Source organism: Nanorana parkeri, unplaced genomic scaffold (genome assembly GCF_000935625.1).
Source record: "Nanorana parkeri isolate BGI_ZX_2015 unplaced genomic scaffold, ASM93562v1 scaffold217, whole genome shotgun sequence".
Lineage (NCBI taxonomy): Eukaryota > Metazoa > Chordata > Amphibia > Anura > Dicroglossidae > Nanorana > Nanorana parkeri.
This window is the reverse complement of record NW_017306485.1, coordinates 1,342,300-1,354,937: the sequence shown is the minus strand read 5'-3', so window position 1 is coordinate 1,354,937 and position 12,638 is coordinate 1,342,300. Positions and strand designations below refer to the sequence as shown.

Below are 12,638 nucleotides of genomic sequence, written 5' to 3'. Positions count from 1 at the left end.
AATCACTTCTACTGTCGTGGTAAACAACCTGCTTCCCTATTTATAATGGTCTTGCCCTCTAGCAACTTCATCTCGAAATTATAGCTAATTATAACTAATTTGCCTACAAACGTCAGGTGGTCATAATAATCTGGCCACTCAGTGTATATAGCACAGGCACTATATATTTTGACCCCTGAGCTTCCCAGGTCATTCCAGTAGTTATCATGGGGTGGGGTCCCCCTCCCACATCCTATCAGGCCATTTACATCTGGTTGGAATGTTAGGAGGGACCTGTGATGTAAAAAAAAAAATGTGTGGGCTTTCACTACGTTCCACTGTTTTCATGAACTCAATACAGTTATGGCCACACCTACATCCTCCTGTTTGCCATGCTGTCTAACCATATTCCCCCTTTACATAACCCTTTTTTATGAATTCAACAAGTATCAGGTTTGGTTTAGGGTGTGTGCCACTATTGGGGGGGCCTTGGGCGTCACCACGGAGTAACAAGTTAGTTACAGGGGTCACCATTCCTCCCGGGCTTCCACAATGGCTAATGATGTGACCACTTTGTCCCTAATGTCAGCAATTCCTTGTCTACCATGCTCTGCATTTTGTTCATAATGGTTCTATTTTTTTAACACATTCATATTATATTTGCTATTACATAGGGGGCTTGTTAGCAAAAAAGTCCCCTGACCCCACGTGCACGTACATACAAGTGCAAACACATGTCGGATGCGTCTACATGAAAAAACATGTTACATAACGCAGCGAGCATCGGGCATCGCCTATGGGGAAAAAGCGTGGCCTATGGGGAAAAAGCGTGGCCTATGGGAAATTTGGGGTATTGTAGTTTTTTTGCGGTTTCAAGGACTCATGCAATTTTAACGCTTAACATTTTTGCTATCAATTTAGTCAGCGCAACCCCATCTTTTATATTTTACCAAAAATTGAGCATTATATTCTGTTTATTTGCACTAAATTAAATTTTAGTGTATTTTAGTCTAAAATACTGGTTTGATAAACATTTGCGCAAATACTGTGCAACATGAAAAAAACTAGCATTTTTTTATTCTACAGGGCCTCTGCTTTCAGAAAATATATACTTGCTTGGGGGTCTGAAGATGTTTTCTAGCCAAAAATTCAGATTTTATCATGTAGCAAATAGCAAGAAATTGCTCTGGACAGAAAGTGGTTAAGTATTTTTTTCTGAGGTTGCTAGCCTGAGAAATATGCTTCTAAGCTACGTTTTCATAACTGACCAAAATGGCTACTCTAAAGTTGGGTTTGCTCAATGTGCAAGAATTTAACAGGCCTAAAAAAACACTACAAACTGTTCTATGGCATTTTATTTTTACAGGAGACTATAATACTTGGTTTCCCAGTAATAACCCTGTTAAGAAAACTAAGGGGGTTGCCATATGATTTAATTCGACCTTAACTGTCTCTGTTATCGCAGTTCTTTTGGATCCTGATGGGAGATTATTTCCATTAAATTTCATTTTCATTAAATACGATATGAATTTTGCTTCCGTTGGCAATAACTTTCTGGATATGCGCACCATTCTCTGCCTTTGTTTGAAAAGTAGATACCATTTCTGATCTTGCCCACAGTTATCTGTTCTGTTGGTTTGATTTAGCTGACTTGGATACAGCCCTACTGTGTGTTTGTTTTTGACTTGTTTTATAAATAAAAAAAAAAAAAAAAATATGATATGATTGTTGGAGGCGATTTGAAATTTGTCTTGGAAATAGCCGTTGGACTCCTCTGTGGGTAAGTCGAATTGGGACTCAACTGTGGTATCATCACTCCCCCCTTTTATTGCGCTTTTTCTGTTCTACACGAGACTAGACCCCTTTCCACTTGGAGAGTTAATAAAGCTCTGCTCAAGGGTCCAGTTGTTCTAAAGAATCACTAAGGAACTCTATTTTTTGAGGACATATAGCTCTGATGCTACCAGTCTACCACTGCAATAAAAAACCCTTTAGTGCATGGTATGATGACTCTGCCCAATCATGTCTCGCCTATCAGATGGTGGCAAACTACACAATTGGGCAGAGCTAACTGTCACCTCTAGCTGTGCCCAATTGTTTATGTTTTGCCGGCATCTGTCAAAATGCCATTATGCGGCGGGAGTCGGCGGGTAGCGGACGGGGCGGCGGACGGCGCTTTACAAAAAAAAAAGATTTCTATTTATTTTTTATTGTTCTATTTTTTATTTCGTCGTCGTCGTGGACAACGCTGGACGCCATGATTGACCCTGGATTACGTCGGTGGATCCATTTTTGGGGTTTTGTTTTTTTAAAATAAAAGACTTCTCAAAAACATGTCTTTTGTTTTATTTTCAATTAAAGGATTTTATCAAAAGTCTGTGCTTTTTAATTACTATATGATTTAACCCTTTAGTGAATGAGTAGGGGTACAAGTACCCCTTACTCATTCACAGGGGAGGGGGCGGCATCTGGGTGCCCCCTTAATTAAAGGGGTACCCCGATGCAAATAAGCCCCCTTGCCCGCAGACCCCCACAACCACTGGGTCAGGGTAGTGGGGACGAGGCCCTTCTCCCCATCGGCACAGGGACACCCTCCCAGTGCCGAGGGCATGTGGCCTCGTGTGTGAGGGAGGGGGAGGGGCGCTTGCTCGTCCTGCCAGGCCTATGCTCGGTTCAAGGGTCTGGTATGGAATTTTAGGGGGGACCCCACGTTTCCCCCCCAAAAAAATTCCTACCAGACCATAAGGGCCTGGTATGACTTTGAGGGGGGACCCCACACACTTTTTGTAACATGGGGTGCCTCCTAAATATTCCTACCAGACTTTAAGGGCCTGGTATGACTTTGAGGGGGAACCCCACACACTTATTTATTTATTTTTTTTACATGGGGTGCCTCCTAACATTCCTACCAGACCTAAAGGGTCTGGTATTGTTTGGGAGGGGGAACCACATGCTTTAAACAAAAACAAAAGTCTTTTTTTTTTCTTTAGAAATGTCAGTTTTTTTTTGTTACTTTTTTTGTTCAATACTTTTTTTTTTTTTTTTACACAGGGTGCCTCCTAAATATTCCTACCAGACCTTGAGGGTCTGGTAGGACTTTTAGGAGGAACCCTACGCTTTTTTTTTAAAATCGTCCTTCCTAACATTTCTACCAGACCTAAATGGTCTGGTATTGTTTGGGAGGGGGAACATTACAGAAGAAGATATGTTAATGACAAATGCAGGAATACTGAGTTAGACTCGTTTTGTGCCCCTATCTGGACTGCCCAGGTCGTGCATGTATTCTGCAGACCTATTTTAGGCCGGGTCGTGTGACCTTATTGTTTATGCTATTAACGGAGAGGGCTGCTCATGCTCTTCCAATAGTGGTGTTACTTATAAATGTGGAGACTCGCCCACTTCAACATGTAGTATATTGGTCTTTAGAGAGTCTTGGGCACAGCTGCCACTCGCCCACTTCTTAGATGTAAGGAGGGAGTTTATATGTGAAGCAAACTGCATTGTGTGTATTGACTACAGTAGGTCAGATCATGACTACATAAGAGCTACATCATGCAGTAAGTAGGCTTCACTTCTTGTCATACAGTATGTCCCAAATATTATGGGTTATCATGTTTTCTTCCAAACAGCACAGTTAAGACAACCATTTATTAAATTATTTATATGTTTAGAAGGACGATTGGGAAATGTTAACACATCTTGCACATTACAGAAGAAGATATGTTAATGACAAATGCAGGAATACTGAGTTAGACTCGTTTTGTGCCCCTATCTGGACTGCCCAGGTCTTGAGCCTTCTGATGCATTGGGGTTTTTCTTTCCTTACATTTTTGGATTGTTCCAAACATTCAAGCTGGAATTTGCTATTGTTTGTTTCATAATACCTCTGATATGTTTGATAATTCTATTGACTTTCCACCTTACATGAGTAGTTTATCTTTATTGTATGTAGGTATGTGACTACTTCCATGAAAGTTTGTTTTTTTGAAAAATCAATAAACAGAGACCTCCGGTTCCGGCGCCTGCAGAGCAAGACGCGTATGTGAGGAGCTCCGGGCTTTCGGGACAATTACATCAGCATTTTATATCGGCCAGAGCTGCCGTCGAGCGGTTACACAAGACCCAACCAGCCTTCACACCCGGTCTCTGTCCATGGACAGATTCGTCGACAGGTCCCGCGCTCCGCTGAGATCAGAATCCCGAGCCGGGAAAACGAGCGCGCGCAATCTGGCGGAAGCCATGGAGGCCTCCCAACTGGCCTCACAAACGGACCTGGATGCCGAATCTATATCGGACCCTGAACCATCAGTCGACTCTGCGAAGATAGTCGCAGCGGTAGCCAGGTTATTGAAGCCTACCATACAGGCCTCGGTACAGGCCGCGGTCGTCTCGGCTGTCACTAAGGGCATTCAGTCGCTCCGTCTTGAGCTCCTGGCACAAGCTCACCGCGTCACGGAGGTGGAAAACAGAGTTTCCCTCTTGGAAGACGAGCTGGCATCCACCAACGCTCGCCTACAGACCATTACCAAACATCATCAAACGGTCACTGCCAAGTTGGAGGATCTGGAGAACCGATCTAGGAGGAACAACTTACGTATAGTAGGTCTGCCTGAGTCCTACCTACCAGCCGACTTATCAAATCTCTGCTCACATCTTCTACCAGAAGCACTGGGACTTACCCGTGCCTGCACTGTGGAAAGGGCACATCGCTTGGGGTCGCAGCAGCAGAAATACTCACGCCCACGTCCCGTAATAGTAAAATACCTGTCATATGTGGATAAAGTAGACATCCTCAAGGCTTATCGCAATGGATCGAACTTTCGTTTTGACGGCCACAACATCCTTCTCTTTGCTGACTATTCAGCTGAAGTAAGCCGCAAGCGGAAGGCTTTCTCCAAGATCTGCAAGATGCTATACCAAAGGAAACTGCGTTTCTCCCTGATTTAACCGGCGACTCTGAGTATCCAATCAGGGGACGGGACTCGTCACACTTTTACATCTCCTCAAGATGCCCTACAGTTTCTTGAACCAGCTGAAGTGGCGGGCTCTGATCAACGTTCCCACTCTGGAAGCAAGCGACAACGAAGATCCTCCCCACCTCCAAACTCCACACTGGGAGAGCCCACCTGAATCCACCCGAGCCCGCCGGGAGAAATGATGATCTGAAGCAGGATCCCCGACCCTGAAGGAGGCGGCTTGTCTCTGTGGCTCTTGGCCTGCGATGCAACGTGTTAGAGGGTGCACCACCTCTTGTTTATTTTTTGTGGTTTTCTTCTCATCTTCCTCGTCGTTTTGAAGCGGAAGTTTTTGCCCGCTGTTGGGTACCCCTAGTGTTGGCTTGTGTATCACCTACATTACTTCACCATACGGATGGAACGGACGGAGGACTTCACCTCATCTCATCACGTAACTATGTTTAACAGTTCTCACCTATATATCCCCACCGTCGACACTTTTTCTAAGACGGCATAACTCTGGCCTAAGATGGACCCCCTTACCTAAAGTCCCGTTTTCCTTTTCACTAGTGTTTTTGATCCGATTCGCACTGTGGTAAAAAAGGGAGTGATATGACTTGTTTTTTTTTTCTTCTCTTCTCAGACTCTTTACTCCATGGGGCTGACTCACCCTGCTCCGGGTTTACTGGTCCAGGGTGAATCGCCTGTGGGAGAAAGACTTTCTATGCTATGTTATTTTTTCTGTTCCATTTTGTTAACTGTGTTGATTTTTTTCATCAAAATGATGAGCTTCCCTAAACTGCTATACCCCCTACAAACTATTCCGCTGTTGCTCAAACACAAGGATGTTAGAACATTAGAACGAGCGTTCACCAGGTTCTTATGGAAAGCTAAGCGCCCACGCATTTCCTACCACCAACTACAAGTTCATAAAATGGAAGGAGGATTGGGGCTACCTAATATCCGAGCCTATAATTTGGCGTGTCTCCTGCGACATGCCTATGACTGGCTACTAGATACGTCATGCTATTCCAACCATAGCTTGGAAGCCGAACTAGTGTCCCCATGGTCGTTGGTGGGCCTACTCCATACTCGTATAAATAAACTACCACCCTCTCTACGTACTAACTCGCTCATTAGGGATACAGTGGTGGCATGGAGGGAGTTTAGATTGAAGGCAGGGCTGCACCTGTATATGTCACAACATGTTCCCATACGACATAACCCACACTTCCCGCAGGGCTCGCACAGTAAGATTTTTGACACCTGGGCAGCCAAGGGTATCCATAAACTGATTCAACTATTTGACCCGGAAACATCTAGACCTCTCTCATTTTCAGAACTACAAAAGAAATTCGACCAACCACCCCAACACTTCTTCCAACATATCCAATTAACCCATTTCTGGCGCAGCGAGACCACTATACCCAGCACTCTGGTTCAAACCACAGAAATCGATAGGGCTTCGTCCTCCCCCCCCTGGATTGATCTCTAAAATATATCCCATTATCAATTCTTACTTTAACCCCAAACCAGCGAGAACTTCCCTGGTGAAATGGAGAAGGGACTTCCCACTGGAGGACTTTGAGAGTGCCGTGCTGGAGGGATGTCAGAACATTAGGAGGTGCACACCCAATGAGCAGTGGAGAGAGACTCATTTCAGGATCATACATAAGGCTTATTATGCCTTTGATTTTTTTCACAAAATAAGGGCTCCAAGCCCATACTTAACAGCGTGCCCCAAATGCACCCTGGAGGGGGCCTCTCTCCGACACTGTCTCTGGGACTGTCCACACATTGTCGCCTTCTGGGATTCGGTACTCTCCTATTTAGCGGTCATTCTGAATATTCCCTTGCTCCGGGAACCTTGGCTGTGTTTATTCAGTTATTGGAAATCATCTACGGTACCTGGTAGACATACGCAGCACTGGGTGTATGTGGCTCTGTTACTGGCAAAACGTATAATTATGCATCAATGGCTCTCCACGCAGCCTCCATCGCCCCAACTTTTTGTGAAGGCATTGATGTCTTTGATGTGGAAGGAGAGACTTGAGGCAACCCTCGACCCGGACAAACACTCTGATGGGTTCTTTAGGAAGTGGGAACCTTTTATATTACACAATTATTCCGGGGCCGAGCTACATGCTCTCATGTATCCCTTCAAACTGACTAAATGGTACCTAGAGAGGAGGCTGGAGAACTCCCTGGGGCAGTTAGAACTCCCGGAGAACTATGATCCGGGCTAGGTGAGGTAGCCATTAAGATATGTCGTACCTACGACAGTCTGCAGCTGCTTGGATACATGACGAACACAGCTGAAACACTCTTTGGAAAGGGTTTCATGCAATCTGCAAATCTCTATGTCTCTTTTTGATTAATTTTCTTTGGTCTACATGTGACATGAGTGTATGTTATTTTGTATATTATTTTGTTTGGATATGATGTACTGCTATTACATTATTATTCTATGTTTGAAATATGATGTTCTATGGAATTTCAATAAAAAGATGTTTAAAAAAAAAAAATCAATAAACATTTATTGAACAAAAAAATACAAGAACAGTACATGATTATGCTCCTATGAAATTGTAGATTACCCATTGGTATGTTGATTCAGCTCCTATGTCAACAGTATAAAGGGTTATAACAGCCTATTTGCATTATCCAACAGTAGTAAAGAGGGGCAAGAAATAGGCATGTGCAATCTGAAGATTTTACACTGAAGAGAAGCGCTGCAATACCAAGCACCAATGGCTTTAAGCAGCATATTCAATATCTTTGTGTTCCTTCACCTATTCCCAGTCATTCACAGTTCTTTTATAAGACTTAATAATGGAGGTTATGATGACATTACAATTGCAATTCACCCTGGACTACAGGAAGATACTGAGATCATTGAGAGAATTAAGGTAAGTCCAGCAGCTCAACATGACATGCACATTAATAAATACTGAAAATATTTACATGTAGCATACTTGTAATTCTTATTCTGAATTTATGATGTTTTTTTAAAGTCTTGCAATCATAAGAAATATATCATATTTATACATAGAAAACAACAAATCACAAACTAGCTACGACTAGAGAGATTTTTGCTTTAGGACACTCAAAACATGGAATTGAGGTACAGTTATTGACAAAGTTGCTCTCATGGCATCTGACACACCAACTCAGTTTTTACACTTTGATTTCAGATCCAGTAATAAAAAGAATCCGGTTTTAATTTCTTAAAAAATATCCAGAGTTCCATTCCCTTAACTGCATCATTTGTTACCCCCCACAGTTACGAACCCCCGGTCTATCGGGTTACTACATACCTTACAGTATGCAAGGTTGACTTATTTTATGCCCTTCACCCATACCAAAATGATGCAATGATTGAAAAAAACCAAACATATAGGGATGTTATTAAATATACTTGCCTTTGTTTTTCCCAGGCAGCCCATGATGCCTCGGGAAAAGTGACTACAAGGACTACATAATAAGCAACTGTAACTTACTATTGTAGCCTTTTACTATGGATTTTAAAGACCAGTGGTGTGACACTATCATTACTTAGTCACCTTAGGTTTTTATTGTTGACTGTGTCCCCACTGGGAAGATTCATCCTCTCTGTTTGTCCTTACGATTATTGTCATTGAGGCAAAAAGTGATGGGAATGCGATTATCACCAGAATAAGAGGTGAGGGGAAATCTTTCAATGGGGGCATCTGTTCTGGTGACAATTGTCATTTTGTAAAGATTTTCCTACACTTTATGTTGTGTCTCTGGGCCATAAATAAAATTAAAATCTGCCCAGTGAGAAACAGACAGTAGACAATTAACCATTCCCTACCCAATCCAAAGCTTAAAGAGGTGTATACACCCATAAGGACAATCCAACATCTCCACCACTGCAGCATGGAAAATTGTTAGATGTTACTCGATGGACTTGTGTCATTTTTCAACCTGAATAACTATGTAACATATATACATATATTTTATGTAAACATTTTTTCTGTTTCCATAAATCTTGATGCAGGCAAAGACAGTGTGTTGCCTCTTGTACTTTTGGGGCATGCATCATTTCTATGGTCTGCTTTGGCTATTGATATGCCCAGGTTTGTTTTAAAATTGCTGATTTGCAGCAAAGCCATTTCGTAATAAAATATTAAACTTGCACACATATAACAAAATAAACAAATGCAATACATGAAATAAAATGTAAATGTTCACAAAAGCCAGTATCTTTGGCTAAAGACTGAGGCTGGGATTGGCGGAAATATATCTAGTATTGATGTCCTTTGTATCTGACATGCCACAATAAAAGGTTAAATATTGGATCAAATTTAGATGTTGGGAATTGTAGTATTTGCGCTTATAGAGAAGCTGCCGCCATCCCCCGTTGTGTTGTGGTTCAATCCTGATACTGCACTAGCCTGCTGAGCTAATTACTGTCTTCCTAAATTAGAATAAAAAATCTAATTATTTCCCTTGAAATGTTTAAAAACCTTTGGCGACCTTTATTTATTTTAATAATAAAATACAGGTTTTTTATGCTAATTATAGTTTTTTTATTTTCAGGAAATGGTTATAGATGCATCAAGCTATTTATTCAATGCTACAGAGAACAGGCTTTATATAAACAGTGTGAACATTTTAGTACCATCAACGTGGACTTCAAAAAATGATTACGTTAAGCGACAAAGAGAAACATATAAAAAGGTAATCATAGAATGTTTACCGTAAGTTTTTTTTTATATGTGAAAGAATTGCAAGCATTAGACATAAGTGAAATTGAGAGTTTTTATTTTTCCCAAAATTTTGCTATTTTGGCTAAATGTATTTAGAGTCAATTAAGAAGACAACATTAAAGCATCCCAAAAACATACATTTAATGGGTTACAGTTTACTAGTCCTTAGATGTGATGGATGCAGTAGTTACTAAGGCTGAGAAGTACAGAAAATACCTGATTATCCTACCAGAAATTCAAAGTATTTGTCAATTCCTGTGAGCTGAACTTAAAGCGCAAATATTCTTAGTTTTCTAAGTGGGTGGCACATACTTTGCTATGTAAAACTACTTAACTCCAATGCTGGGGGTATTTTCTGGGGGACTGGGGGATATTGTGCTGGGCTGGGGCTTATTGTGCTGTACTTGGGTTTATTATGCTGGATGTTCTTTTGCTGGTGTCATTGTGTTAGGGGTTAGCATTGCTTGCCCTGACACATGCTGGGGGTTGTCACTGCTGGCCTTAACACTTACTGGGGGTTACTGGGAATTATTGCTTGCCCGGACACTTACTGGGCACTATTGCTGGGGTTTAATATTTTGGCCCTGACACTTTCTGGGGGTTCACATTGCTGGCCTAGACACTTGCTGGGGATTTTTATTGCTGCCTCTGATATTTACTGGAAGTTATTGTCGGGGGTTGTCATTACTGGCCAGGACACTTGCTGGGGGTTGTCATTGCTGGCTCTAGAGCAATTAATGTCAAAGCACAATAAGTTTGTATGTTTTCTTTGGCTTCTTTCTTTCCCTATCTTTTCTAAGCTTTATCTTTTTGTACATTGCTTGCTCTTTATCATTTCATATGTTGGTTTGGTTTATTGTATGGATTGGCTCCCTTACCCTGCAAGGCTTACAGTTACCTTTGGTCATATTGTTTTGCTAGGGTTCTCAATACTCCTCAAATAGTGTTTCCACCATGGGAAAATAGGAGGTAGGGTGTTTTGGCCTGGGTTTACAGGGTGGGGAGGGTGAGTCGAGCGCTATGTGCAAATGGAGATTGATATTGATATTTATATATCATTAGTATTTTGTATGTGCTACTTCTTTTGTTTCTTGCTGTTTCATCCTTTATATATGGTTACAAAATTTGAAAATAAAAAATATAAAAAAGGCACTGGATATCTGGTAGAATCAGCGTGTATTTTCTGTACTTGTGGAAAATATTCTTAGCCCGAAAAAGGGAAATGAATGCAGCCACCACATCTAAGGACTGGTAAACTGCAATATATTACATTTTTGTTTTTAAGTTTAGATACACTTCAAGGCAACATTTGGTAGTACAATACAAATTATTTGGATGCTTAGATACATATCATTTGTTTCTGAAAATACCAATAAATTCAGCAAATGTTTTAATTAGTTCCAAGCAATTAATGCAAAAAGCAACCTGCAGCTGCACAACAGACACTTTTGAGTGTCACTCCTTACCTTTAGATTGACTGCCTATCTCCTGTATGTGCCAATTTAAGCCAAAAAAAGATCATATGCAGATATGATTAGTAGATGGTTCTGAGTGCACTACTTCACCCCTCTACCTCCAAATGAAAGGAGCTAGCCATAAGTAAATCAAGCTCTAAGCACTGCATTGTTAGATGGGGAGGGGATATGAACCTGAACCCTACATCCAAACATTAAGAATGCACAATGCATTGAATCGAGTGGCAGACACACTAAACTTAAAGCAAACCAGTTCTTTGCCCATCAGGTACCTTATGATGCTACATCTTAAGATGTTTTGTTTGTTTGTTTGAAGACACCACTATTTTGGTGAAATTAAATCTTTAAAATAAATTTGATGTACAAATATTAATTAGCACTAACTCACTACTATTACCTAAAGCTCTCTTTCTCAACCTGGGCTGCATTCCGGCTTTGTCAATGGTGCATCCACGTTTTTGCTAATGTAGGGGAATCTGATGTAAAGGGGGCTCCTGATGTGAAGGAGGGGCTTCTGTTGTGAAAGGGAAGGGACTGTGAATAGGGGATACTTACTGTATGTGAGGGAGGGGTCTACTGATGTGAAAGAAGAGGGACTCTGAGGAAAAGGGGGCTCCTGATGTAAAGAGGGGGCTACTGATGTGAAGGGGCTCATTTTTTGCGTGCCACTTCCCCCTTGAAATCAATACTAGACCCCTGTTTGAGATAAGGGTTTTGATACGTTTACATTTTTTTACATTTTAGACTGGAGTGCCTCCAGCTTTTACACACTTGTAAAAGGTGCCATGACTGAAAAAAGTTAAGAAACGCTGACCTAAAGACCTCAAATTTATCAAATACTGATATATTCTGCCAAAAATGGATTTAAGATCACTTTGGCATAATTATGTCTCAAAGCTTGAAATATAAAAATTTATTATTTTATACAATTGCTTTATATGCATCATTATGTACAATGTTTTTTGTTTTTTTAAAACTATGCATAAACTAAACTTTGTGAAACAAAAGGAAATACATAAATAATTGCTTAAAAGAAACTGAAAGTAATGTCTGAGCAAAATAATTATGATGATTTGGTGTAAAATCCATAAAGTAAAATAAAAAGTGAAAAGGTAAATGAGATTTTTATATGAAGGAATATAATAACAATCTAGTTGGCGGTTCTTGCTGCACACAGGTCACACTGACACAAAGCCCTAATCCAGCACAAATTCAGGCTACAAAGTACAGCTCTTCCTACAGCTGATTCCATTACATATTGTTCCTCAAGTCCCAGAGAAGGGGGTGTCCAGTTCCCCCAAAACACAGTGGCTGTATCTGTAATTTCGAAAAATTAGATACAAAACACCACTAAAGGTACAGAACTGAATAGTTCCTAGATATGGTTGGTAACTTATATGCATATATCAAAAAAAGGTACCACCTCAAGAGAAAAGGTGGATAAAGAAGTTACAAATGAACTAGTGTCATATAATTTAGAGCCAAATGGCTTGCTT

The 12,638-nt window shown here is 41.0% G+C and overlaps 1 protein-coding gene across 1 annotated transcript in view; it reads left to right on the top strand.

Annotated features, from left to right (window-relative positions):
• The first annotated feature begins 7,684 nt into the window (after positions 1 to 7,684).
• Positions 7,685 to 12,638, top strand: part of LOC108786575 (epithelial chloride channel protein-like) — a 33,290-nt gene continuing 28,336 nt past the window's right edge. The window contains exons 1-2 of the mRNA XM_018555896.1: positions 7,685 to 7,843; positions 9,498 to 9,638. Coding sequence (XP_018411398.1) covers positions 7,685 to 7,843; positions 9,498 to 9,638 — 300 coding nt within the window. The remainder of the gene's footprint in view (positions 7,844 to 9,497; positions 9,639 to 12,638) is intronic.